Raw genomic sequence first — 26,454 nt, forward strand, 5'->3', positions numbered from 1 at the left:
AGGCCATTAAGATGCCTAATTTCAGTTAAATTTATGGTATGTTCTCATCTCCTTTGATTTGAACAGTTTTCCCTGACCATTTTAAGTTTCTGATCATGGCTAGCTCAATAAGAAATTTCCAAAGCTTAGACATTGGTTTGTATACTTGTTTCCAAGATAATGCTACTTCCATTGTCTATAATCCCTTACTTCTTCTACATTACACACAAACAACTGTTACAATGTTGAAGTGACCATTTTTCCCAACTTCAGTACTTTGAAGTGTTCTTGCACCTTCTTACCAAAAAGAAAAAGGCAAAATTACACTACCACCCCTGATGTTTGTATTAAATACAGAGCGACCCCTTGTGTTTCTAAATTATACAGCCACACCCCCTGAGGTTGGTTAGTTATTACAATCAACCCATCTTCGTTATATCATTCCCGCTAAGTGGTACGGTGTTGGTAATTCATGACTTAAAATGACTAATATACCCCTATTAGAGGTTTATGGAAACTAAGAATTAAATACGGGTTCAAGCGCAACAACGACAGCCACTCGACAGGAACAACCAGCGGCAAGTCAGTTTCGTTTCAAGCCATGTAACTCCCTCATTACAAACCCAATCTGGTGGAAATTGTGGGATAGGGTTCGTAATCCATTATCCTCTTGATTCCCACTGGCATCAGGCCAGAACAGCAGGTAATAACTTCAGGAAAATTTCTGCAACCAAAACCTTGTGGTAGTTGTAGGTTCATATGTTTTTTTTTTTGAGAGAGAAATTTCCATTACCCATTTTCATTGGAATAAACATTGAATTGAGTTTTTGACAACCATAACATTAAAACCTAACAATTAATATGCGGATGATTCAATTATGGGAAATTTTAGTTTGAGCAAAACCTTTACTCCCCTAATGGTAGAATCTAAGAAAAACCATAACGGCACAAAACAAAACATTTCATAAAATATCCCATTGCCCAAATGGATGAACTGAGATTCTTAAAAGCTTTCAAACACGCCTAGAATTTGCAGCTCCAGCTGGGTGTGGGGCTTGCCCAGGCTTTGGCATTTCTTCCCGGCGCCTAAAGCGCTGAGGTGGCTCCCTCTTTCTTCTGTTAGTCCAAGAACGAACCTTTACAACATGCGAATGGATCGCACAGGAGACGCAATACTGCATCTTTGCGTACAGCTTGGGAAGCGTATAACCATCATAAACACAGGCTTCTTGAACATCCCTAACCGCAGCTTGTTCAACAATGTTCCTCACAAGAAACCTCTTGATAGCCTTATCCTTAGGGCAGCACTTGCCATAGTTAGAGCAGCAGATGAAGTTCAAATGGCCACGGCCATGCTTGTTGTGGCCACCGTTCCTACGCTTGAACGTCATTTTCTAAAAGCCCTAACCCTAGCTCTGTAGTTCCTCGCCTCCTTTAACTCTTCTCTCTAGGGGCAGCTTCATATGTAGATCGGAGTATGTATCTCACAATAGAAGAAGATTTTGGAGGCAATAATCTAGGGATGGATCGCCCAGGGGAGAACAACCGATGACCCAAATCTCAGGTCAGGGAGGCAACTTCAAATTTGGGGAAGAAAAGGGCAAAGTTGGAATTTCCCACTAAGTATTAACAGGATATTAGAAGAGGGCAAAGTTGGTATTTAAAATGTATTATTTAACACCGTTCACTCACCGTCCACTCAAGGGGTGTGGTTGTATAATTTAGAAACATAGGGGGTCGTTCTGTATTTAATACAAACCTCAGGGGGTGACAGTGTAATTTTCCCAAAAAAAAAAAAAACGAAGTGTTCTAGTTTGCACCCTTGCATTGCATGATTTCATGTGTATTTCATAATCTTAGTGCCAATTATAAAACGATGAAAAGAGAAAGTATAAAAGTGAGAAAGAAAGAACAATTAGATAAAACAAAAGAGTTACATAGTCATATATGCCCATGGGTGATGAGGTACTGATCCAAGAAAAGCTTCCCTGCCTAATCACTATACTTAAAGCAGAAAAGTGCACCATGTGATATGTCACTATACTAATTAGTTAACTACCATAAGTACATAACTAGTACAAATTAAGACTAGTTAGAAACAAGTATCTGATGCAATACGAAAATGAAAGCTAGCCTTTTCGAAGATCGAAGATCGAAGACTAGTTGTGCTTAGAAGACATTGGAGCTCCTTGTGATTCCCATGGCCAATTAATCTCTGATAAACAATTCAAAGCATCACTAACAATCCTATTCTGTGGGAGTTCCAAGCTTCCATTAATCCTCTGTAAAGGTAGTGGACTAGTGCTAATTTTGTTCTTGATAATACCAGAAGGGTTATTATGATCACCATTCTGATCCAATCCAAGTGCTGCAATTTGACCATTAATCGACATTCCAATGAAAGGCGATGTGCCATCGGATCGAATTCCTGAGGTTGGACACATCTCTGTAATGCAGGACAAATTGTTGGAATTCATTGGTTGAGGAGAAACAGAACGGTTTAGAAGAAGATTATTCAGACTGTAAGTCACGGTTCCTCGAGCAACCATATCTTCTGCTAACTTCACCTGTAAGGTTTAAAATAGTGATTAAACGATACTCTGAAACAAAGTATTTATTATTTCAGCAATTGATTTAAGAAAAACATGGACATACCTTTACCCTGAGAGCTTCGACATCTGACTTAAACACACGATTATCAGTTGCAGCTTCATGGAATTGCTGAGTTGCATCATTAAGTTTTTTGTAAAGAGAAGCATTTTCTCCTCTCAGTTTATCAACCTGAAGTATCAAAACAGGAAAAAAAAATTGAACAAGAAATTATATAAGATCTATTAAGTGCTTGACACTAACCCGTCGGTTCTGATACCAAATGTTGAATCTAGATCAAAATTCAAAATTCAAAATTCAGGTATCGGAATTGGGATCGATCATGGTCGATATCGATCCGGAGCAGTCAAACTCGGCTTCGATCAGTCAAAAATGACCAAAAACAAGGTTTTTCTGGATCAGGCTTGGATCAGTAATAAATATAGATAAAATATTAAAAATCGGTACGGATCGATAAAAAACCCCAAAATATCGGTCCACAAACCCAAAAAATGGCATGGATCGGCCGATCCAAACGAGTTGACTGACCTAGGAATACCTTGACGGATTGGTCTAATATCGGGATCAGTCATGGCCAATACCGATCTGATCTGGCCAATATTGGCTGATCTAATCCGAGATTATGAACCATGTTCCAAATCCTCTCCAATGACATTTAACCACCAGAGTCACACTCCATGGATGGTGGGAGATCGACTTTGGTGGTTAAATGTCATTGGAGAGGATTCAGGCTCTCAAATGTTAGGTGCTTGACTGATACGTCAAAAGCTTCAAAGCTGATGAAACACGTTAAATCAAATCCTTTAACCTATCTCATACTACGCTGCCCCAATCTAACACTGATACATTAGATCGAGCGCACATAAAAAGATCCCTAAATAGCAATCAATATTGAGTTTTTAACAGGAAAATTCAGAAGTAGAACATTGTTGAGTGTTTAAAAACCTGAGACTCCAGTTCAACCAAATGTTCTTGCTTTCTCCTCCTTGACCTTCTAGCTGATTCCCGGTTCGAAACCATCCTGGAACCAAACAATCTCATAATAAGAACTAAAGAACCAGATTTCAATTTCTGCCTCTTTCTCTTTTTAGATAATTAAATTAGTTCATTCAAGGTACCTTCTTTTGCGTTTCAAGTCAATGGAGTCTTTGCTTTGCTCACAAGGGCCAGCTTCTAAGTCTTCATCGTCTGATTGTTCCCTGGAAGAACCACTAGTATTTCCTCGCACTTGATTATCTCCATTTGTAGGTTCATGAGTGGATGTAGGGCTTCCAGCTGACCCAGTTCCAGTGTATCCAAATGTTAAACCACTCAATGCAGGGCCTACAACAAGAAGTAATCACTCCCGAATAGGAAAAAAACCAACTTGGAAAACCAAGCAACTGTATATATAGATCAGGCAAATAAATTACGTTCTATGACTTATGTCATACCACATATCGATGATTGGGAGTCCATGGTTGCCGAAATGCTCGATTGCCTTGGATTGAGATTTGGAGACCAAACAAAGTTGTCAGTCATTCCACCACAACCTGAAAATCCATTTAATGTGTTCTGCAACCAGTATGGAAAAAGAGCTTAACATCTTTGAAAACCCTGAACAGACTTTATGATAGGGGTGTCAATAAGTAGGTTTCGGTCAGAGAAGCTAATTGGTCCATAAAAGTAAAACCAAAACCAATTAACTATCGGTCGCATCAACATTATCCGGTTTCTTATTGGTTTCAGTTATTGATATCTTTTTTACCGTCGATAAGTTAAAAGCAACCGGGTAAGTCGCTCTTGGTACAGTGGTGTCTGTCAGTGCCCAAGTCCAAAGAGAGATTGGATGTTCGACTCCCCCTCTCCCCCGGATCTTTATCCTCTCAATTATGGACTTTTATCCGCTGCTGTGCGCATCGTGCGGCGTAGGCAGCGGTCATATGTGCACACAGCAGCAGATAAAAATTCTTCAATTACATTGCCCGTACTTGACGTCAAGTACATCTAATAGAAGAGGTAAAATTGATTATCCTACCCCTGCCCGAACACACTGCCCGAGGTAGGATCCACGTGGGGTCCACCTCCCTTTATTATATGTACTTGACGTTAAGTACGGGCAGTGTAATTGAGAGGATAAAAATTCCCTCTCCTCCCTCCCCCCCCCCCCCCCTTATCCTCACCCTCACCCTCACCCTCACCTTCACCTTCACCCTCACCCTCACTCCTGAGTTGGGTTCACATTCTTGTATGTTCACGTACGAGAATGGGTTCCATCAATTCAGATGGCATCCACATGGTGGAATCCTCACCCGTTGGCCGCCCTTCTTTGACTCGGGATGCCAATCCTAGTGGCCTATGGGCCCTCGATAGAAGATGACCCAAGAAAAAAACCTAATCCCAAAATTAAGGGAAAATGATAAAAAATACACAACATCTCCAAAATATGAAATCGAAATTAAAAAACACAAAAGATCGAGTTTCCCTTCACCCACAACGAATGGAATCTTATTGACCGAGGGGTGGGAGAAGAGATGAATAGGTATTAGGAGGATATTTTGAAACATACTAAAACCCTAAGACGGTTTGGTGAACCCTAGGATGGTGATACACATCTCCAAAATATGAAATCGATATTAAAAAACACAAAAGATCAAGTTTCCCTTCACCCACAACGAATGGAATCTTATTGACCGAAGGGGTGGGAAAAGACATGAATAGGTATTAGGAGGATATTTTAAAACATACTAAAACCCTAAGACGGTTTTGTGAACCCTAGGATGGTGGGTGAACCGTACCGTCCTCTATGTGTTTGCAGGAAAACTTTATTTATAAAATTGTCGATCTTCGTATGAGATATTTTCTCTTCTAGAAATGATATTCTACTTACCATTGGAATTGGACATGGAATTCTTAATGCATGGACCCGCCACCTTGTGAGATGAAGTATTTTTGGTAAGACACATGAAAAGCAAAACCAATTTACTACTTAAATGTGTATTGAGCAAAAATATTTTATTTTATTTATTTATTTATAATTGCAAAAGAATAAACCAAAGACTCGTATGATAAACAATAATTTGGACGTACTTGTGATATGACATGTGGCATGTCACATGCCACCCTTCTAAAATAGAGATTTATATTTATAAATACACCTTTCTTTCTTTCTTAAAGTCCTAATTAAAAGAGCTTGGGACGTCAATCACCACCCTAGACTACTTTTGACATGTGGTATGACCCATGCCCCCAACTTTTTTGGATGTTTGTCATTTACTTGTTCACACTTGGAAATCAAACGTCTTTGCATGCCCAATGACAAGGAAAATAAACTCTAATATATATGCACTAATTAATTTTATGTTCATGTATTAATTAACTATCTAACATCACCTCTAATTATACGATTATATCAATTATAAAATTAAGAAAATTAAGAGAAAAAGTGTAAATAGATTTTCTTTGATTTTCACATTATACTAGATTAGATGATTAATAGTTTACTTTTATTACAAGAAATTGTATTTTTCTTATCTTTAAATTTTTTACTATAAATAATATTCCGCAACGAACATAATATAACCGTTGCTAAAAATGTCTTTTCTTGTAGTGTTTTAACAAATGAAATTGGATTTTGATCCCAAATGTAGGGTTAAAAGAAACTAATATTACCTAATTACCCAATTAATAGAAAACTCTCTCTCCCAAATTCGACCATATTTCTCAATTAAAAGGGCAAAAAGAGGGTGGGGTGGGGCATTGAGATATGTTTTTTAACTTGGCTAAGATGGTCTGACCGGATAAACCGGTCAACCCAAAAGCAAAAATAAATTTCCTATAAAGCCAATTATATCTACAAATTTTTAATGTAGTAAACTCCTACTCATTTTGTTTACCAAATAAAATAAAATAAAAAGCACTCAACCCCATTCACAAAAAGACAAATCCACGTCAGCTAAATTTGTCTTTTTATGGTTGCCCCATGGCAAAAAAAGACAACCCCATCTGACGTGGCCTTGTAAGTATCTTCACCCTTCATAGTGAAGGAATCCTTCACGATTACGTATTCTTTAGTCTTCACTCCTCAATTTGATTTTCAATTTTCTTTTTCTCTAAAATTGCAATAATAAAAAGAGCTTAAATAACTGAAGTAACTAACCCGGACTCTGAAGCCAGAGTTGAGATCGCCGGCACAAACGTCTACCAAGTTTTTGTGAACGCCGGCAAAAAAATCGTCAGCTTCTTCATCTTCTTCTTCTTCTTCACCATTAAACTTTGTTCTCTGAACTCGAACTTCACCAATTCTCTCCTCTTTCAAGCTCTGGTTGTCATCGGTATTGATGATCTCCGTCAGTAACTTCTCCAAATTTAATTCCGAGGCACTTCGCTTCATGTTGATGCCTCCGAGGAGCGATGGATTCTGCGGCGGCGGCGGTCGGGTGGCAATGCCGCCCCAAGTAATTATGCAGTCTACTTGTTTTGGATCCATGAAGGAGCAGAGCGATGCTTGAAAGTACTTAAATTAGGCCGTGAGAGCGTGAGAGCGAGAGAGCGAGCGAGAAAGGGAGAGAGGGAGGGGAAGTGTGAAGAGAGATAAGCAGTTAAAAAGAAGAAAAAAGGAAAAGAACAGGTAGGTTTCCGAAGAAAAGCTGGCCTTAGATTACATTTATTACATGCTTTTTCATGTTGAATTACAGAAATGCCACGGTTTTCTGAGAATAACTCCGAGAGTTGCCCGACTTCAACTCTGCTTTATTTGTAATCTTAACTCATGGGTTGCCAAGTGGATATGTGTATCAATGTAAGATTGGTGGGCCCTTTTAACTAAATCTAGGGATGTAAATGGATATTCGTAAATCCGTATTCGATCCGTTTTTGTATCCGTTTAGGAGAATCCGAATCCTTTCGAAATTAATCGAATACGAATATGATAATCCCCCTATTCGATCGATTATTATTCGATTAGTTTAGTAGTCCAACGGTAATAAAATATCTGAAATATAACTCTGTGTTTGTCTATCCTTTTAAGGTACATTATTGAATTTTGTTATCTTATTTTTATAAATTTATAAATTAAGATAATGTGATTCTTTTTCTAGATTTGATATTGGGGTACATATATAGTTTTATGCAATGTGATACATGGAATTACATATCTATTAAAAAATCCAAAAGTAAAAAAGGTTAAGAGAATAAAAGACTAAGAAGAGTAGAAGAAAGGGTAGTTACTGAACTCTCAAGTCTCAACCCTAACCCTCATGATAAAAACGGTAAATATGTCAACGGATAGTCGAAAAATCGTATTCGATCCGTATTCATATCCATTTAGGAGAACCTGTATTCAAAAAAATCACTATCCAAAAATTATCTGAATCCGTCCAAAAATCGATAGGATATTATCCGAATTTGTCTGAATATAAACGGATACGAATATGATAATGCTACTATCCGACCGAATTCGATCTATTTACATCCCTAACTAAATCCAAAAATGATGGAATTCAAGAATCGGATGCAATGGGCGGGTCAGACCCGACATCTGAATTGCCCACCTCCTAACGGGCTATGTTAGGCCTCTTAATTTTGTTACTTAAAAGTGAACCTATAATTTCATAATGAGTAATCCGATGTTGAGAGTTACAACTACTTGGGCACCTTATCCTCAATAATGATTAGCTTTTAAAGATAAGTTCTACCTAAGTTCCTAATAAGTAGTATCAGGTCCAAGATCCAAGATTGTGGTATGGTTTAGGAATTATTGGGGTTCCACATGGAATTTAGAAATAATAATCTCATATCAAATATAAGTAACCCGATGTTGAGACTTGTAGGTATTTGGAGCACCCGCCTTAATGACTAAATTTTAAAAATGAGTTTTACCTAAATTCCTAATAAGTGATATTAGAGCCAAGGTTGTGGTCTACCCAAATCCAGGGCCTGCAGATGGAATCCATGATAATGTAAAATAAATGAGAGTTGCATGTTTCATGAGGCTCAAAAGAAGAATTACTAGAACCCAAATCAAGACAAAATAGAAATTAAAGACGAAGCAATACAAAATTACAAACTATTATCTGGGTTTCGTGCTATTCCATTATATAGCATTACACGTGTCCTTCCATATTTCTTCTCATCCGAATCCAGACTTTACGTTACGACATAAGATCCGACGGTTATTATTGTTCTTCTGGATCATTGATTTTCGTTGAGAGACGCTTCAGGGCGAATTAATAGTGGAAGAGGAGTAGTGGTAATTTAGTAATTTAGGTGAAATTGAGAGATAAACATATGAGATCATGAGAGTAATGGAAGTTGATTAGGAGTCGCACCGACTTTTCAAAGCAGATGCACTGAATGCAATGTTTAAAGACTAAAGAGTCTTCAAGCCCACACTCCTTTTTTATGTTTTTTGAGTTCGCATAACTCTGCTTTTTCAGCTTTAACACCAAAACTTTCTACTTTAAAGTTTAAAAAGATCGCGAAAGTTTCCAAAATCACTAGAATCTGCCAGAACCTTTAACTGGATCGGTAGTACAACAAAAATCCTGTCTGAATGACCCATTGGGAGTGTTAAAGAGTTAAGCCAAGGATCTGGCCGGATCTACCCCCAATCCGGCATTCCGGTCCAACCATGGTTCGTGATTTTGGTATTGGGATCGGATCGAACTGGTGTATCAGATCGGTATCACCTAGAATCGGGTCAAATATGATGTATTTGCCCTTATTTTTTCGTAAGAGGGGTTTTTTTTACCCTTTTTACCCTTATCGGTATAGGTGTATCGGATCGGTCTCAGCCGATATCGATCTGATTTGGCCGTATATCGGCCGATCCAATATGAGATTATGAACTATGGGCCCAACAGATGCATCATTGTCCCAGGCGTTGCCAGCCCATTTAGAATTAAAGGGGGTTCTAGGTTGAAATGGGCCTGGTAAAATTGCTTATTGTTGTATTTTTCTTTTTAAACAACGAAAAATATATTAGGGCAAGAGATTGGCTCCCTGGTCATAACTAACCCCTACACAAGTGCAGGGCCAATGAGAGCACACACAAGGGCATAAACCTGAATGAGATTTTTTATTTTACGGCGGATGGGATGATCATTCTGCGTGCTATTGTGTCTAGGCGCAAGGATCTTGCGACCAGACAATGTTCTTTTTCCCAATACATTGTATAGGATTGAGTTCTATGTCTAGTTGCGTGGCACATGCTAGCGCCTCCCTATGTCTCTCTCTCCTCCTACAATAGGGGTAGATATGTCATTTGATAGGAGGAGAGAGATAGACACAGAGAGATGCTAACATATGCTACACAGTCTAGCAACGTTGTTTTCCCATATTGCATTTAAGGGAAAAAGGTCTCTTTATCTATCTCTTTCCTCCGCATAAGAAATGACCTCTTTGCCTTTGATATACGAAACCACTTGGTCGTAACGTATTGTTGTGCTTCCCTATGCTGCTTGCTCAGAGAACCCTCTCGTTGCATTTAATCCCCACCCAATGAAGCAAGAGATTGGGTCCTACCTAATAGAAAGGTAACAGCAGCATAAAACGATACTAATGCTCCTAATGACTTGGCTGATCAGGTGAGTTTTCTGTCATTTCCACCAAATATATATCAACCAGGATCAGATTGGATCATTTATATTTTATCCAAATATTGAAAAACCTTTGGATTAATTAACAGCATCTTTAGTTCAACTGTCAACAAAAAGCTCAAAGTTCACTTGTATTGCATATTTAGTTCAACTGGTATCTTTACCATGTACTGAGAGAAAGACCACTGGAGACAATTCACCTTCCTTTCTCGGTCTATTATCACATGTGATTTACATGTGATATGACTTAGGCTATCTATAGCAACACAATATTGATTGGTTGTTGAGATCATCTATTCTTACCAATCCCATATTCCTTGTATTACCCAATATTGGGTTACCTTGTTTAAACTTCAACGTGTATCTTGTATATATATCCCCTTTGGGATTATGAATGAATTAAGGATTACTATGCTCATTAACATGGTATCCAGAGCCAAACAAGCTCCACCGAGCTCCTCTTGAACCTTTCTTTTCGTTTTTTTCTTCTCTTCTCTCTACTATTCCCTCTCCTTGCGCTAATGCTAATGATACTCCACTTGGCACTATCCACGAATCAGCCACCCCATTAAGTCCGAGTTCAAATCTATGGTGTCCTCCCTCCTCACTCGGACAGATCCAATCTGCTACAATGACCTCCATGCCATGCTATTGAGTCATGAATTTCTTCATGGCACATCATTGAAGAAACTCTCCATAACAGATGCTGTTGCTCCTTCTACTCCAATAACTGCAAACAATGTTCAGCACCCCACACCATCCGGCACCTCTGGTTCATCGCCTCCAAACCATGGTGGCCGTTGGGGCCGTGGTGGTGGTTGGGGTCGTGGCCCCCTCCTACCGGGTATGGTCGATTTTGGTGCTCCATCTGCAAACGCACCAATCATTCTACTGATAGATGTTTTTACCGTTCTCAGCCTGGTTACCCCACCTCTTCACCTTACCCGTTTCCAAACCACTCCATCACACCTGCGACCCACTATACCTACCCCAACCCGGCAGCCCACTTTCCTTCTTACCCTCACCCTAACCCACCTCTTATACCCACTCCCCATCCGTCCACCGCTTTGCCTTGGTACCCTGACACTGGTGCCTCTTGTTGGATTTATGTGTCCATCAAACCCAGTTCGGTCTGGTTCAATCTGGTTTTATTTTATTGAACTTTTATACATTTTGGTTTTAATATTATCACATGTGATATAAAATTTTTGAGCATTATGTGTCCATAAGTATTACTTAAAATGGTAGTCACGACTAGGGTTTGGGCTGGGCACCCTTATCATATGGTCATCGCATTGGGTATGCCTAGACATGTGATGTCAGGGTATGAATGCGAGTGCTCACATGTTCGATATGTGTATTGGCGAAGAATCTACTTTGTCGATTCCCTCATGTATTACTGCCAGATGTAGGAAGGGATAGACATGAGTCACCGAGACCTTGTACCTAAGGGAACCCTATCACTGCAAAGTGTGACCGCATTCTTTGGTTCATCAGTGACTGAGACTCAAGTGAGTCAAAGCCAGTGTCTTGGGAATGCGCAAACACTTTGTGAGTGAAGGAGTTACTCAACATGGTTACCACTGCCCGATTGGGGAACACCAAGATTGAGATTGTTTGTGAATGGTCGGATAGGAATCTGGATCTAGTTTTATTTTGGAAATGGTTTTTGCAAAACCTATTTTACATAAAATAATAGATTATCTATAGTTATTTGATTAAAGTGTTTTATCGAGTTTTGCAGGACCCGATCAGATACACAGACACTCTTGTATGGACATGTATTATGGAATGGGGTTTGACAGTACTAGTGGACATGCTCTGGATTCCATAATGATGGTGTGGATTAGTGGGGGGGGGGGGGTTGTACATGATAATTATTATTATGTAGGGAGTTATTTGGAATTTACTAAAATAATTGATTATTTATTTAATTAATGGATATGGTGCTAATTATAATTATCCATAAATTAAAATAATTAATTAATTATATCATTCCCCATTAGATTCTGCTTTTTCACCAATTAGAAGCACTTTGAGTTTAAACAGGAAAGCCAACAAAGAGAGAGAGAGTCAGACTCTCACAGGGATTTTTCCCGTCCAGGGTTTTAGAAACCCTAGGCTTATAAAACCACCAAAAATGAAGAAAGGGGGCACAAGTGCTCCACGTTTTTGGCTCCCCCCCCCCTCTGGTCAAAATTTAGCTCTCCCTCTCTCTCTCTTGTGATGCCTTCTCTTCCCTTCTTCTAGCTCTCTAGACTTTTGAGAGTTAGAGTTTTGGCTTGAAGAACCTTAGCTACACCATTGGAGGTTTGGATCTATTAACTTGGAGTGTTCATTGGAGGAAGAACTATTGTCTATTGGAGGAGCAACACTTGAGGCTCATCAGGTTAGCAAATTTATGTTGTTTTAATTTTATGATTATTCATGGGATGTGAAAGTAACCCAAATCGACTGTTTTTCATTGTGCATTCGGGTATGGGATGAATCCTTCTTTCCATGGGATGGAATAGAGATATGTTTTTTCTATGACATGGATCCCATTAATTTTATGGGACATCAAAGAGATGGACTGGGCATTGGTTTGTCATACCAAACCCTAATAGGGTTCCATTATGGCACCATGGGCGACCATGAAAACCCTAATAATTGAAAATAGGATGCCCAAGCCACTATAGGGTGACCTAGGGATAACCCTGGAGATCCCAAGAGTTGGGAACTCGAAAAATATAATTTATTAGTTTTCCAAGGTGAACCACCATGATCCCATGGATCGTAGCATTGCCTACAATGTGGTATCAGAGCCACCTTTCTCACCCATGGATGTCATATAGTTAATTGTATGCAATTATCATGTTAGGGATGCAATCATTTTAATGGAATATTCATGATAGAATAAGGTTATGGATGGTTGCACATGGCCTTTAATATGGTTGTAACAACCTTCCCATATGCACATGGGTGGTTACAAGGTAGTTATTCATGTAGCAACCTTGCTATGTGCACATGGGTGGTTATGGTTGTGTAACAACCTTGACCATGTATGACGATGGAATTCTTGATTTTGTAATTATTTTATTTTATTCCATCATAGGGTTAAATCCCATTACTCTAAATTGAATGAAAAAAAAAATTGTACCCTAGGTTCACTACACATGGCCTGCCTCTGCACGCCTGCGGCCTGCACCTGGCACATACACGGTGTGCAGCTGCAGTAGGGCCGCGGCCTATACCTCATGCGCTTGGTGCATGGTTGCGGCAGTGCCGCTGCCTGTACCACACGTGCGCACGCACGCGCACAATGCAGGCTACAGCCTATGAGCGGCCAACACATACTCGCGCGCGGTCTGCCCCTGTGTAGGCTGTGAGCGCCCAGTGTTGCTGCCCAATTGTGCGATTGCTGCCCGGGGTGTTTGGCAGTATATATATATATATTTGTAAAATAGAATATTTATTTATTTTAATGCTTTTACAGATTGGAGGAAGATGATGGGTGAAGAGATCCTTCCCTCCACCCACTTGTGAACAAGTTGGTTTTGGGTACATATTTTCACATGAGATGTGATGCTATTTTTTCTGGAATGATCCATGTGATTGGGGGCCCTATACATAATATTGCTTGCCTATGTGATTATGGGATTGACTTTCTAATAAAATGGATGGTAAATTGATGTATGTGATGCATTGGGTTAATAGGTGGATGTGATGCTTCTCTCTTCCTCCCTCTATTTTTTTTATAAACAAATGTACTCCACCCCATGGGCAGCCCAAAAATGGTGGGTTGGTTTCTCCATGGGGGTTTCTTTACTTTTTTGGAAATGAAAGTGTATAGAATTTTTCCTAGGTTTCCATTGTAATTTTTTAGAGGAGATAAGATTTCCCAATGCATGTTGATGACGATCCGCATGTGTTCAAAGTTTATGGAGATGATGATCGCCAACTTTGAAGGAAGGCCGGACAGAAGAGATGATCGAGTGGAAGCAAGCTACATCCTTGGCATGATGATACACCCTGCAAATTTATTAGATTTAAATTTTTATTAGGAGAGAATTTTTAAATTGTTTCTAACAAAAATACTGCCATTCCATTATCACTTTTAATTAATGTTGATTAATTATGTAATTTGATTTCATCCATGACATATATGTGAGAGTTGCTTTATCCCTCTTTGATTATAATACATGTATGATATGGACTAGTCTAAGTTAGTAGACATGTTCATAGCCTCCTATTGAAGGTAAATGTAGAGATTGTGTGATATGAGCCCACATACGCCGACAAGACATTATCAGGTTCGTTATCACATAGTTATCTATATTTACCTCTATCTAGATACGTTAGGATATGGATAGTGAGAGGGCACTGCGACAGTGGGCCATCTTTCATGATTCCATTATTCTAACTAATGTAATAGGTGAATGCATGACTTTAATCGACAACATCCGGACATGATGTTAAATCCGTGTCCAAAACCCGGTTTGAAAGCCGATCGACCACCGGTCCGGTTTGAACCTTTGTGTAGAACCAAGAGTGGAGTACGCTCGTGATGTGGGTCATAATACTCAAGCCATCACACGAGATTGTGGACGCGAACAGGGAAGTCCTCGAGGAAAGATCCACCGTCAGACAGGGGAAAATCATCCACTAAAGCATATTCTTGGAATTCCCTTATGATAGGGATCCACGGGGCCCGCATCAATCGCCCTTATCCACTTAGCGATGATTGGGAGTAAGTCACTATCCGAATAATTCATGCCTATGCATGACCATTAATAAGCATAAGAACTAGAATGGGCTTGGGCTTAGGAGCTTAGTCTCTTTCTAATTGTAACTAGAACTTAGGACATGGGCCATGGACCATGGGCCATGGGCCCAAGTGGATCCAATGGCCCAATAACTTAAACTAGACCTTGGGCTTATACCTAACCAAACAAGCTCCTAAACAAATGGACCTAAGGACTTGAGACTAACCAAACAAGACCTAATGCCTAGATGGGTTATTAAAGACCCAAAACTACTATTCACCTCACATTACAATCCTAAATCGTGGAGAGGAGAGGAGAAAAAGAAAGAAGAAGAGGAGAAGAAGAAAGAAGAAGAAAGAAGAAGAGGAAGAAGGAAGGAGAAGAGAGAAGTATGGTGGAGCACAAGCTATCATCATCAACCCTTGGTGAGTCTCTTTCTCTCTCTCTCTCTCTCTCTCTCTCTCTCTCTCTCTCTCTCTCCATCTCTCTTTCCCTAATTCTATTACCTAGGGTTTGAATCGGTTGAGCACACCTTGAGTGCTCCATCTACTCAATTAGAAGAGCCATTAATGGCAAATCCTTGATGCTTAACTATGAAGCACCTAACCCTACCTTAAACCCATTCACCCTTCTCCATTTATGAACCCTAAGTTGGGGATTTACCTCCATTTATGGGTTTTACCAACCCTCATGGAAGACCGTAGATGTGTGGGTTTGAGGGTGTTAATAACATTGATTAAAGACCCTTTCAAAACCCCAATACCCAAACCCATGAGTTTTCTTTCCATATGTATTTTAATGGAGGAAAACCTAATTGATCATGGGGTTTACAAACCCATGTTGGGTGTGTGCTATGGCACCTTGGTTGGAGTTGTTCTCATGGCCAAAGAGACCCCTAAAAACCCCTAAGAATACCCCATTTTAGCCCAAGACTTTGGGGCTGCAAAACCATTCTCGGAATGGCATGAAGTAAGAAGATCGCACATGGACAGGCACATGCAAGTGCGGTCCCCGAGAAACTAGATCTCGCGGTGGGAAGTCCGAGAGGGACAGGCACATGGACAGCACATGCAAGTGCCGTCCCGAGAAAGATCTACCGGTGTGAGGTCCGAGAGGGACAGGCACATGGACAGCACATGCAAGTGCCGGCCCCCGAGAACCTAGATCTCACGGTGGGAAAGTCCGAGAGGGACAGCACATGGACAGCACATGGACAGCACATGATATAGCCTTGTTGTATGTGCCGGTCCCCTATTTTAGCCTTGTTTGATAACTTATGGGGCCCAACTCTTCTAGCCCTAAGGCACTAATCTCTCCCCACGTTGTACACTCTCTTTAGGTTGACTGACCCGGCTCGGGGCGTATTAGTACGTGGGACAAGTGTACTGGCATCGAACGCCGATTTGAAGAGCTCCGATCGACGATTGCTGGCGAGAATCAAGGTGAGTGAGTTAAGCAAACGCCTTAATTTATGGAATGTTTGTGTGTCATGTCTTGCGAATGTCATTCATGCATGTGTGCTATAATATATAATTATTAGTAAGATATGGGACGATATAAATGTTTAGATGTTGATAGGACTTTACATTCTTGTCTTGCGATATTATTTATTTTATTGCACTATGGTGCGAATGGTATTGGATTTAGTTATGGGACTCGGTGCCGGTTGGTGCTTGGACACGGGATTCCATAATATGGACTCACTCATGGCATGTTGATCTAGGGCTTTGGAAGGGATCCAAGTGCCGGTGGGTTGGGCTTGAGATTACCGTACTTGAAATTGCATTAGAGTTGTCCATTGCATTAGGTGGAAACGGGATGGTGACCGACCGACTACCTCTCGGTATTCACATCTCGTACTTGTATACGCGTATGGGCTAGAGGGGCGAGAGGATAGCCGGCCGACCGTATTTCGGTATCTATGGACTCGGCCTCGGCCTATGCACATGCGTACCTCACTCATACAATAGGTGAATGCTTGGCTAGGATAAATGTTTACCCAAAGTACTATGACCCTTACCGAGGGGGGTTAGGTGTCGGTCAAATCCGTGGGTTCCACCGTTATTCGGGTATACCCACGGGAAGTTCGGTGCCAACCGTATTTTGGGCCGAACGCCAGGGCGGGATTTGACTTGGGGGTTCGCGGATATCTCTTGGTGGAGACCGGTACAGCGAGGCTTCGGTAGCGACTCGGGTTTGTCATCGCCGGTATACCATCCGTTTATGGTACCGATGTCGGGATACTACCTAAGGTGTTGCTATAGTACTATACGACTTAGTTGTGTGTTAGGTGGATAACAATAAAACTATACATCATCATTCATTCATGTAGCATGATTGTAATTGTATGTGATGTACGGTCTACCTTGGTGGTATGGGACACCTTGGTATCCGTCCATCATGTATGGTTTCGATCAACCCCATTCATTATTATTATTGTGTATGCTTGTGTGGCTTAGTCACTCATTGGGCTCGATTGGAGCTCACTCCTCGAGGAAACATATTTTTAGTTGATGCGGTACATTCGAGCAGTGGCACTGAGTACGAGACTCCCGAGGCTGGTTACGTTGATTGGTGGGCTCCAGGAGATCATGGAGCATGGACGAGTGTTCTCTGCGATGTGTGTTCCTTGGCGGGACCAGTGACTTATGGCGGTGGTCATCTTTTGATGCACTTGATTATTCATTTTGAATTATAGGTGTATTCTTTTGATTCCTTTCATGATAGATGTATTATTTATATAGTAGGTAATACATAAGTCCCGATTAGAACGAATTGTACTTGAAGGGGTAAACTTGAATAGATAATATTTTATATGCTATCACCTAGCTCGCTAACTCGATGTTATTAATATTAATCCTTTCCTTTTTTACCTATTATCTGTCGTTGTGAATGAGTTAGTCTTGGGTACTGCATCAGTGATTCTGGTGGTTGGAGAGCGTAGTTGTATGCTCCGGTTGCATTTCCCGTGGTTTAGGGATGGGGGTGTGACACATGACTCCTAGGTGGCCAAAAATATTAGAAGCCCATGAGGCGGACTGATTAGTCCACACTACCGCGGTGTGTATAATGACTCTCGACAGGGTATGTTATGCATGCAAGGGTTGTAGGTATCTAATTCATTTTTTAGGTTATAAGGGAGGCCTAAATCATGAAAGACCATTGTTGTGTGTGGTCAATTTTTATCAATGGTTATTAATATGCGTGTGTTTTTACTTATACATGTGTAGATTATTATTCAATGGTTGCCGTTAATTCTAACCTATAAACACTCATTAGTGAATACAAACTACATGGTACAAACTATGTCGATTGGTACCGGAGCATTAAATTGATCCTGATTGTAGAAGAACATTACACAGTTCTTGATGAACAAGTTCCTCCTCAACCTGACCTAGATGATTTTGAGGCATATGAGGAGATGTAGGATTTCCTTAAGAGGGACTCCAAGGCATCACTTTATATCCTAGGATCATTGGAGAAGTCAGTACTGGACTCAGTCAAGAATATACATTGTCACACCCCAAACCACCCCTTGGGAGGATTTAGGCAAGTGACCGGGATATCCTACGAGATCCGCCAATTCCCAAGGATCCAGAAGCAGTACTTACATGTCACAAACCAGACAATGAGGGTAAAATGATAATAAATGAATATCAGAGTGCAATGGAAGATCGAACTACCCACAGATGATTTATATCAATTATAATAAAATCCCAAATACCTATGTTATACCATATATATATCCGTTTATGTTAAAAAAGTACATTGTCATGGTAATTACACTCCTTGAAAGAGAGAAACTCAAATAATAACAAAACTTTCATAGATCAACAACATGAGGAAGATCTACAATTCCATCAATAGCTTCATCGTTCATTGGCAAACCAGTACCTGCAAAATCACCTAAAATAGAATATACAAGAGTGTGAGCTCCACCGAGCCTATGAATGAAATATAACCATGCATGCACATGCAAGCACAACCAAATGAATCCTTTATGAAACGAGGTTCTTTATTATTATTAAGCCACCTAACATCAAAACTAAGGCAGGTAAATGTGCTACTACAATCCCCAATACATGTATCCCTGGTGCGGGCCTCTAACCCCTTCCCGCGACATTGAGTTGTCGGAGAAAATCAGTCGGCTCTAGCATCCCTTCCCAAGGTCAGCCCGACCAGCCCTCTAGGTTACCATTATGCTACCATCAGTCCTATTGACTGATGGAACAACCGACATCACCTGTCCTAATGACCCAATGAGTCTACTGATCGAGCAATGCCCTTTAGGACATTGGCCTCACACTTTTGTGGTATCCAACACCTAAACCTCTGTTGGCAAGGATTCGTAGCACGGGTGATGATACCCTAGCAATATGCATTCTATACGACATAGTATGAGTCAGGTGATATCAACCGTATCCCATTCTACGGGCTACCACTGGTCTCATTTCCAAGCCGACTACGACATCTAATATAGCATTTTCACATGTATAACATTAGCATTCAATTCCAATAACCATCAGATATGAATCAGAAATCAAATAGGAATATTAGAAATTTAAATAAATAAAATAGTAAATATTATTATTGTTGTTGCCATAACTCTTCGGTCATGTTACACCTACACCCATGGTATAATTTAACTCACCTTGTGCAAATTTCGCTTGTTCTTCAGTCGGTTCGGTCCCAGTCGGTATCTGACACTGCACCTCGTATTCGGGGTTATAACCTATGTTAACCAGACCATTAGAACATGTCAAACATTGTTTCAAAAGGGTCTTAGAGTTCTAGGATTGGTCTAGGTTTGCTTATTCATTGTTCAACAATTTTGGGAAACAGTAGTATGGTTCCTTTCCCAGGTTTGGCTTGGGTTACAATATGGGTTTCTGACCCCTTTTGGGTCCACTAATACACTCAGGGTATGGTTATCAGCAAGGATGGTTAGGGCAGGGTTTTGAAGTGATTTTCATGCCCCCTACACTGTCCTAGGCCTGCGGGTGATGGTCCAATAGGCTGAGATCAATTTTGACCAAGTACTGCAGCACTAGACGATTCACTGAACGTTTGGACCAAACATCCAGTGCATCATCCAGTCCCTGTTGGGCATGGGTTTCCTTGCTCAGGACTTGGTTTTGGCTGTTGGATTCATCCCATCTTCAATTTGGGATGATATCAGGGGGTAGTATAGCTTGTAATTAAGCTAATGCAATGACTTTATGAATTCCTAAATAGGGTTTACTAATTGGTTGATGGGTTGGAATCAAACACCAAGTAATTTAAGCATGTAAGGCTGAGATTGGTCATGCAGCCCCTCTTATTCCTGTAAGTCATATAATAACAGTTATATAAACCTATTACAACAATGATCCTAAGCCATAACATGCTAAACATAGTATGCATGCAGAGAACCATGCTCTTAACTAATCATCTATGGCAATTTACATATTCAAATGAAAAGATTGAACATGCATGCATAGGAATGAGTTCTATATTATAAACCCATGGTTTGAACTCATTAATTACATGTTTAATTAGACATTTTTATGGCTGCAACTTAGCATACATGATAAGTTCAAGTTCTGCAAATTTAAAGGAAGCAATCAAAGAGGGGTTTAGGTTTGCATGCATGGGAGTTTGGGTCTAATCTATGAGATTCAAGTTTAGGAAACATGATGTCACGGACTTAGACCTTTCTAAGCAACCGCGCCAGCACTTAGCACTCACGCTAGTACTAAGTCAGCTTTTTCACAACTCTAGCAAGGGACTTGGGAAGAGAACTTAGAGAACATAAGAGAGTTTGAGAGAATGGAACTTGTATTGTACTAGAAAGCTTGAGTACAAAGCTTGATAACTCACTTACTTGGTTGGTTGGTTGGGTGGTTGGTAGGGTGGTGCCTTGGCCAAATGAGGCCACCTTTATTTATAGGCAACCAAGAACCAAAAGAATACCTAAGATATTTACAAGTGTCCTCCATCCAATGGTGGAGAACTTTCTTGCCTAAGAGACCAGAACCTTCCCACCTCCTTTGTGGAGGATTCTAGTTACTTGGAGAACTCTAGAAGTCTCCTCCTTCCTTGGCTATTTACAAGGCTTCTCTAGAAACTTCCTTGACCATCCTTGCTTCTAGAGGTTCTAGAACATATCTAGACTCTCTTCAAGTATAGAGAATTCTAGGTCATGGACTTGGTCTTAGCTCAATGTTCAAGTCCATGGACTTGTAAGTTAGGTCTATGGGCCTTTGTTGGACGGGCTATGACACTCTTCCCCGCCTAAGTTGGTGATGCCCTCGTCACAACCTTCTTGGAGAACTTTCGTATGTGGCCTGCATGAACACATGTATAGCCTCCTCTCGTGCGAAGTAGCAATGTCCATTGAGCCACAACTTGAGTCTTCTATGTCTCTTCTTTATGACCTCGTATAGGCTAATGTATCGATGAGCCTTCTCTTTGGACACCTCCTTTAGGGACTTGTCGAGCACTAATTCCCCACCTTTGAAGCTTGTCGGTTACCTTCTTTTGCTAGCCCTTCTCTTTCTCTTCTTCTTGGTCTTGTCTTTGCAAGACTGGGCCACATCCATCTTCCCTTTAGGTGGTGATTGTTTGTGCATCCCTGATGGCCTGATGTCCTTGCATCCATCAAGGGCCTTCTTAGTAGGCCTTATTTTCACATCTATAAGGTCGTCTTCTTTAGCTCCAGCAGATACGTAGAGAGTGGAGTCTTTGAGCTTCTTTCCCTCTTCCTCGAGTCGCATCGTTGTCAAGAGCTTAGCACTCTCCTTGGTCCCTGACACCGTTGGGACCATACATGGAGCACCTTCCTCCATGATGCAAACCGTGTTGATGAATGGCATGGGTATAGCCTTAACCCTTATAAGGAAATCCATGCCAAGCACCACTTGATAGTCATCCATGGGCACCACTGATAGATCCACGGTGCCTCTCCACATCCCCATTCACATCTTAACCCTTCGAGTCATGCCTTGTATAGGACGAGCTTGGGAGTTGATAGCCTTGAGCCAACCTCCCTCTTTGTACACCTTAAGTCCAAGTTTCTTTGCCTCCTCCATTGAGACAAAGTTATGGGTAGCACCTATGTCGACCATGGCACGTGTGGGCTTCCCATTCATGTGTACCTCAACATACATCAACCCCTTCTATGGAGTAGTGGCCTTGACCTCCGTCTTGGCCTTGATGGCACCAAATGGTATTAGGGACCCCATGTGTGCTTCATCTTCACCCTTCTCAAGTAGGGCATTGAGAGCTTTCCTCTTGGGGCAATCCCTAGCCCAGTGTGGCCCGTCGCACAAGAAGCACTTATCTTTTGGAGTGAACTAGTCCTTGTCATACTTGGCCTTACCCTCCTTGCTTGCAAGGGTTTTACTTGTTCCCTCCTTGGGAGGGTATCTCTTGGGACCCTTCTCTCCCCCACCATTTCCACTATTGCTCTTCTTGGCCTTGATATTATCTTCCTTCCTAAACTCCACAAATGACTCCACCGCTACTATGGCCGAAGCAAGATCTTGCACGCCTTGGCATTATAGTTCTTGCACGGCCCAACCTTGGAGGCCATCCATGAAGTTGAAGAGGAGTTCTTCATCAGTCATACTAGGGACCTCAAGTATGAGTGTTGAGAATTCCTTGACATAGTCCCTAATAGACCCTGTGTGCTTGAGCCTTTTGAAGCTCTTTCTAGCCAAGAAAGCAAAATTTTCTGGATAGAATTGCTTCTTTAGTTCTTTCTTGAACTCATCCCACGTGTCTATGATGCACGTACCTCTTTCAATATCAGTATGTCTCCTACGCCACCATAGAGTCATAGTGTCGGTAAGGTAGAGTGTCACGGTCCGCACCTTTGTTGCCTCATCGTCGGGTGCCATCTCCTCAAAATACCTCTCCATGTGCTATAAGAAGTTGTCGACTTCACGTGCATCTCTCTTTCCATCAAATGTCTTGGGCCTTAGTGTCTCCACCCTAGGCACCTCACGCGAGGTAGTGGCTCCCCTGGCCGCTGCCCTCTTACATATGACCCAATCAGCTTGCACTTCATCAATGCGAGCATCCATCTTCGCTAATGCCTCCCACACTTGAGTCTTGAAGGTGGCAAACTCCTCCTGTTGGGCATGCACTATGGTGTTGAAAGTGCTTCGTATGGACTCCTTGAGCTCCCCTATTTGGCTCACAAGCTCCTCCTTAAACTCCACGATGTGGCCTTCGAGCTCCTCCCCGCTTTACTCCACAATATTGAGGCACTCCTTCACCTCGGCCGTTGCAAGCTCCACCCAAGCTAAGCGTGGCTCTACAACACCACCATCATCTACAGACTTATCTTTGCCTGTTCGCATCCTTGTTGGGAATGGCCTCGCTTCCACGGGTTTGCTCTCTCACCGACATGTCCATAACCTCTGAAGGGTTAGTAGACATCTCCACAAGTATGTTCCCTCGCAATCGAAGCTCTGATACCACAATTATCACGGAATTAGACCTTTCTAAGCAACCGTGCCGGCACTTAGCACCCACGCTAGCACTAAGTCAGCCTTTCCAAAACTCTAACAAGGGACTTAGGAAGAGAACTTAGAGAACACAAGAGAGTTTAAGAGAATGGAACTTGTACTGCACTAGAAAGCTTGAGTACAAAGCTTGATAGCTCACTTGCTTGGTTGGTTTGTTGGGTGATTGGGTGGTTGGTTGGGTGGTGCCTTGGCCAAATGAGACCACCTCTATTTATAAGCAACCAAGAACCCAAAGAATACCTAAGATATTTACAAGTGTCCTCCATCCAATGGTGGATAACTTTTTAGCCTAAGAGACTAGAACCTTCCCACCTCCTTTGTAGGGGATTCTAGCTACTTGGAGAACTCTAGAAGTCTCCTCCTTCCTTGGCTATTTACAAGGCTTCTCTAGAAACTTCCTTGACCATCCTTGCTTCTAGAGGTTCTAGAACATATCTAGACTCCCTTCAAGTGTAAAGAGTTCTAGGTCATGGACTTGGTCTTAGCCCCATGTTTAAGTCCATGGGCTTACAAGTTAGGCCCATGGGCCTTTGTTGGACGGGCTGTGACAATGAGCTAACATTTTAATTAAGTTAAACATCAATAATATCTGAAATCTAAAATGGTTTCATGTTTAGAAACTTTAAAGAAAAGATTTTACAACAAGAGATTGGGTTGCATGTTCATGGGGTTCGGGTTCCTGAGCTTGAATACATGAAGGATTGTGCATGGGGGTTTAAGAGGTTGACAATCTGAACTATAAAAGAGCAAGAATCAAAACTTAAAGAGAGGTTTCATGTTCTAAAATTTTAAAGGAATACAAACAGCAAGAAGGTTGGGCTGCATGCTTAAGGATTTGGGTTCCCAAGCTAAAATCACATGGGAAACTGGGCATGGGGGTCAAGGGATTGGTGATCCCATGGTCTGAACTTGAAATGGTACAAATCAGAACCTAACGAGAGGTACAGGGGAAGGGAATTTCGTGGGGTGTAGGGCCTACCTTGGATCTTCAAGGTCCAAGTGCTCCAAAGCCTACTCTTCTTCTTCTTCTCCTCTTCTTCCTTCCTCCTCTCTTTCTTTCTTTCTCTTTTTCTCTCCAACATTAGGAACAGTAGGAACAAATGAAATGGGGCTGCCCCCCCTATTTATAGATCTTATGGTACTAGGGTCTGTTTGGCTTGATAGTCGCCTAACTCAAAATGCATTTCTAGCTGGATTCTTGCCCATTTTAGCCATATGGGTGGGGCCCACATAGATTCCAAGATAGGGGTGGTTCCTAAAGTTTCAAGGTACATATAGGAGGTGTTTGCAAGCAATATACTCAATTCTCACAAGCTTGGAATGGAAAAATACAGGTTTTAGCATCTCTGGAGCTTTGGACCAATCGTCCAGTGCATCATCCAAAGAATGCAGCACTGCTGAATTTTTGTTGTGGCTTCCACAGGGGTTGGTTCCTCCATATGGGACCTTCTAAGAAAATGCAGCTCTATGAGTCTAGTTTCTAAAAAAATTAGAATCAAAGGAAATGAGGTTCGGATGATGGAGTTATATTATTTTTATTAAACAAAGGTCAATCTGTCCAACAGAAGGATTCGATTCTGGACAGCAACTTAAAGTGAAAATTCAGCTCACTTAGAGACATAATTGGACAATGGTTCCTTCTAAGGAAATGTAGCTCTATAAGTCTAGCCTCTAACAAAATTGGAACCAAGGCAAATGAAGTTCAGATTATGGAGTTATATCATTTTAACTAAGCGGAGGTCAATCTGCCAGAGTAGCAGAATTGATATTTGTGTTGAGATTTAACATGCATGTATGGAATTGAGTTCTCATCATCAAATCAAACATGCAAGTTGATGTTTGGTCTGAAAATGCTTTAACTTGAACATTCAAGGTGATGAGGGTCATCATTAGTTTAACCTAGAACTAGGATTAGGTCCTATGGTTGGGTTTAAGCATGCATGCAAAGGAATTGGGTTTATAATTAACCTAAAACAAGATAGAACGTATGCAAGCATGATGGGTGTTAACTTCTTATCTTTAATTCCAGAATACCAACCAACCCTATGTTTAAGAATAGGCTGGGAGAAAGAATTTAACTAGGTTGGGGTCTTTACCTTAGAAATTGGGAGCAATTTAATAGGATTCCAAGCTTGGCTTCTCACACTCAAGCTAAGTTTAGGAGCCTAGGCCTCTCTTTTATTATTCTTTCTTCCTTAATAAAATAGTGCGGAATCACCCCGTTGTTAATGTCTTCTCCTATGAACCTTCTCTAAATGTTTCAAAGGCCTAATGTATCATGTACTCGGGTAGGCCTTAGAAATCAAGGGATGGTACTTACCTTAGGCTGTACATTTGGTGGTGAAGTGTATAGTTACAAGGAGTTGGTGTTTGCCTTCTTAATGGTATGTAGGTTCTCACCAACGGGGCTACCTCATTAAATTCAACTATGGGATCAATGCACCACAGTGTACTGGTAGCTTTGACGTCAGGTTCCAGACCTTTAACAAAAATTCAAATTAGCCTGTATTTTTGGGCACAAGTTTAACAAACATACCTTAGGCGGTAAGATGGATAAGGTTGTTGAATTGTTCAACAGGCAGTTGACACATGCACTCCAATGTAGTGAGTTAGATCCATAACTACAAGATGTCCCAGGGGACTGTAGTGATGGATCATGTTATGAAAATTATTAATCTACTCGAAAAGTTGGAATCCATAGGGACTAGGTTTGAACTGTGGTACAAGACTAATTTGATCTTAGCATCACTCACCTCCGCCTATGCATCCTTTAAGATATCCTACAAGATATCAAATAAGGAATTGGAGCTCAACGAGCTTGCTAATGCATTGGTAGAAGCGGAGGCAACCTTGAAAAAGGATAAGGATGAGATCCATGCTACTGATGTGAAGCCTTCTTCAAATGGGAAGAAGAAGAAAAATGGAAATAAGGATAAGCCCCTGAAACCGAAGGGTGGGAATTCTGGCAATAAGAAAACTAAAGGAAAGTGTTTCTATTGCAAGAAGGAGGGTCACTGGAAAAGGAACTGT

At 41.0% G+C, this 26,454-nt stretch overlaps 2 protein-coding genes across 2 annotated transcripts; both read right to left on the reverse strand.

Moving 5' to 3' along the window:
* Positions 1-764: 764 nt before the first annotated feature.
* Positions 765-24,859, reverse strand: LOC122663385 (40S ribosomal protein S26-1-like). Its single transcript, XM_043859060.1, has 3 exons — positions 24,848-24,859; positions 18,998-19,004; positions 765-1,433 (listed from the first exon to the last, which is right to left on the reverse strand). Exon 3 carries the CDS (start codon positions 1,368-1,370, stop codon positions 993-995), a length of 378 nt encoding a protein of 125 aa, XP_043714995.1. The 5' UTR covers positions 1,371-1,433; positions 18,998-19,004; positions 24,848-24,859; the 3' UTR covers positions 765-992.
* On the reverse strand, positions 2,128-7,167 carry LOC122663384 (bZIP transcription factor RISBZ4). Its single transcript, XM_043859059.1, has 6 exons — positions 6,728-7,167; positions 4,023-4,143; positions 3,708-3,864; positions 3,535-3,610; positions 2,635-2,760; positions 2,128-2,546 (listed from the first exon to the last, which is right to left on the reverse strand). Exons 1-6 carry the CDS (start codon positions 7,055-7,057, stop codon positions 2,139-2,141), a joined length of 1,218 nt encoding a protein of 405 aa, XP_043714994.1. The 5' UTR covers positions 7,058-7,167; the 3' UTR covers positions 2,128-2,138.
* Positions 24,860-26,454: the final 1,595 nt, after the last annotated feature.

The sequence above is a fragment of the Telopea speciosissima genome, chromosome 5, assembly GCF_018873765.1.
Source record: "Telopea speciosissima isolate NSW1024214 ecotype Mountain lineage chromosome 5, Tspe_v1, whole genome shotgun sequence".
Classification (NCBI taxonomy): Eukaryota; Viridiplantae; Streptophyta; class Magnoliopsida; order Proteales; family Proteaceae; genus Telopea; species Telopea speciosissima.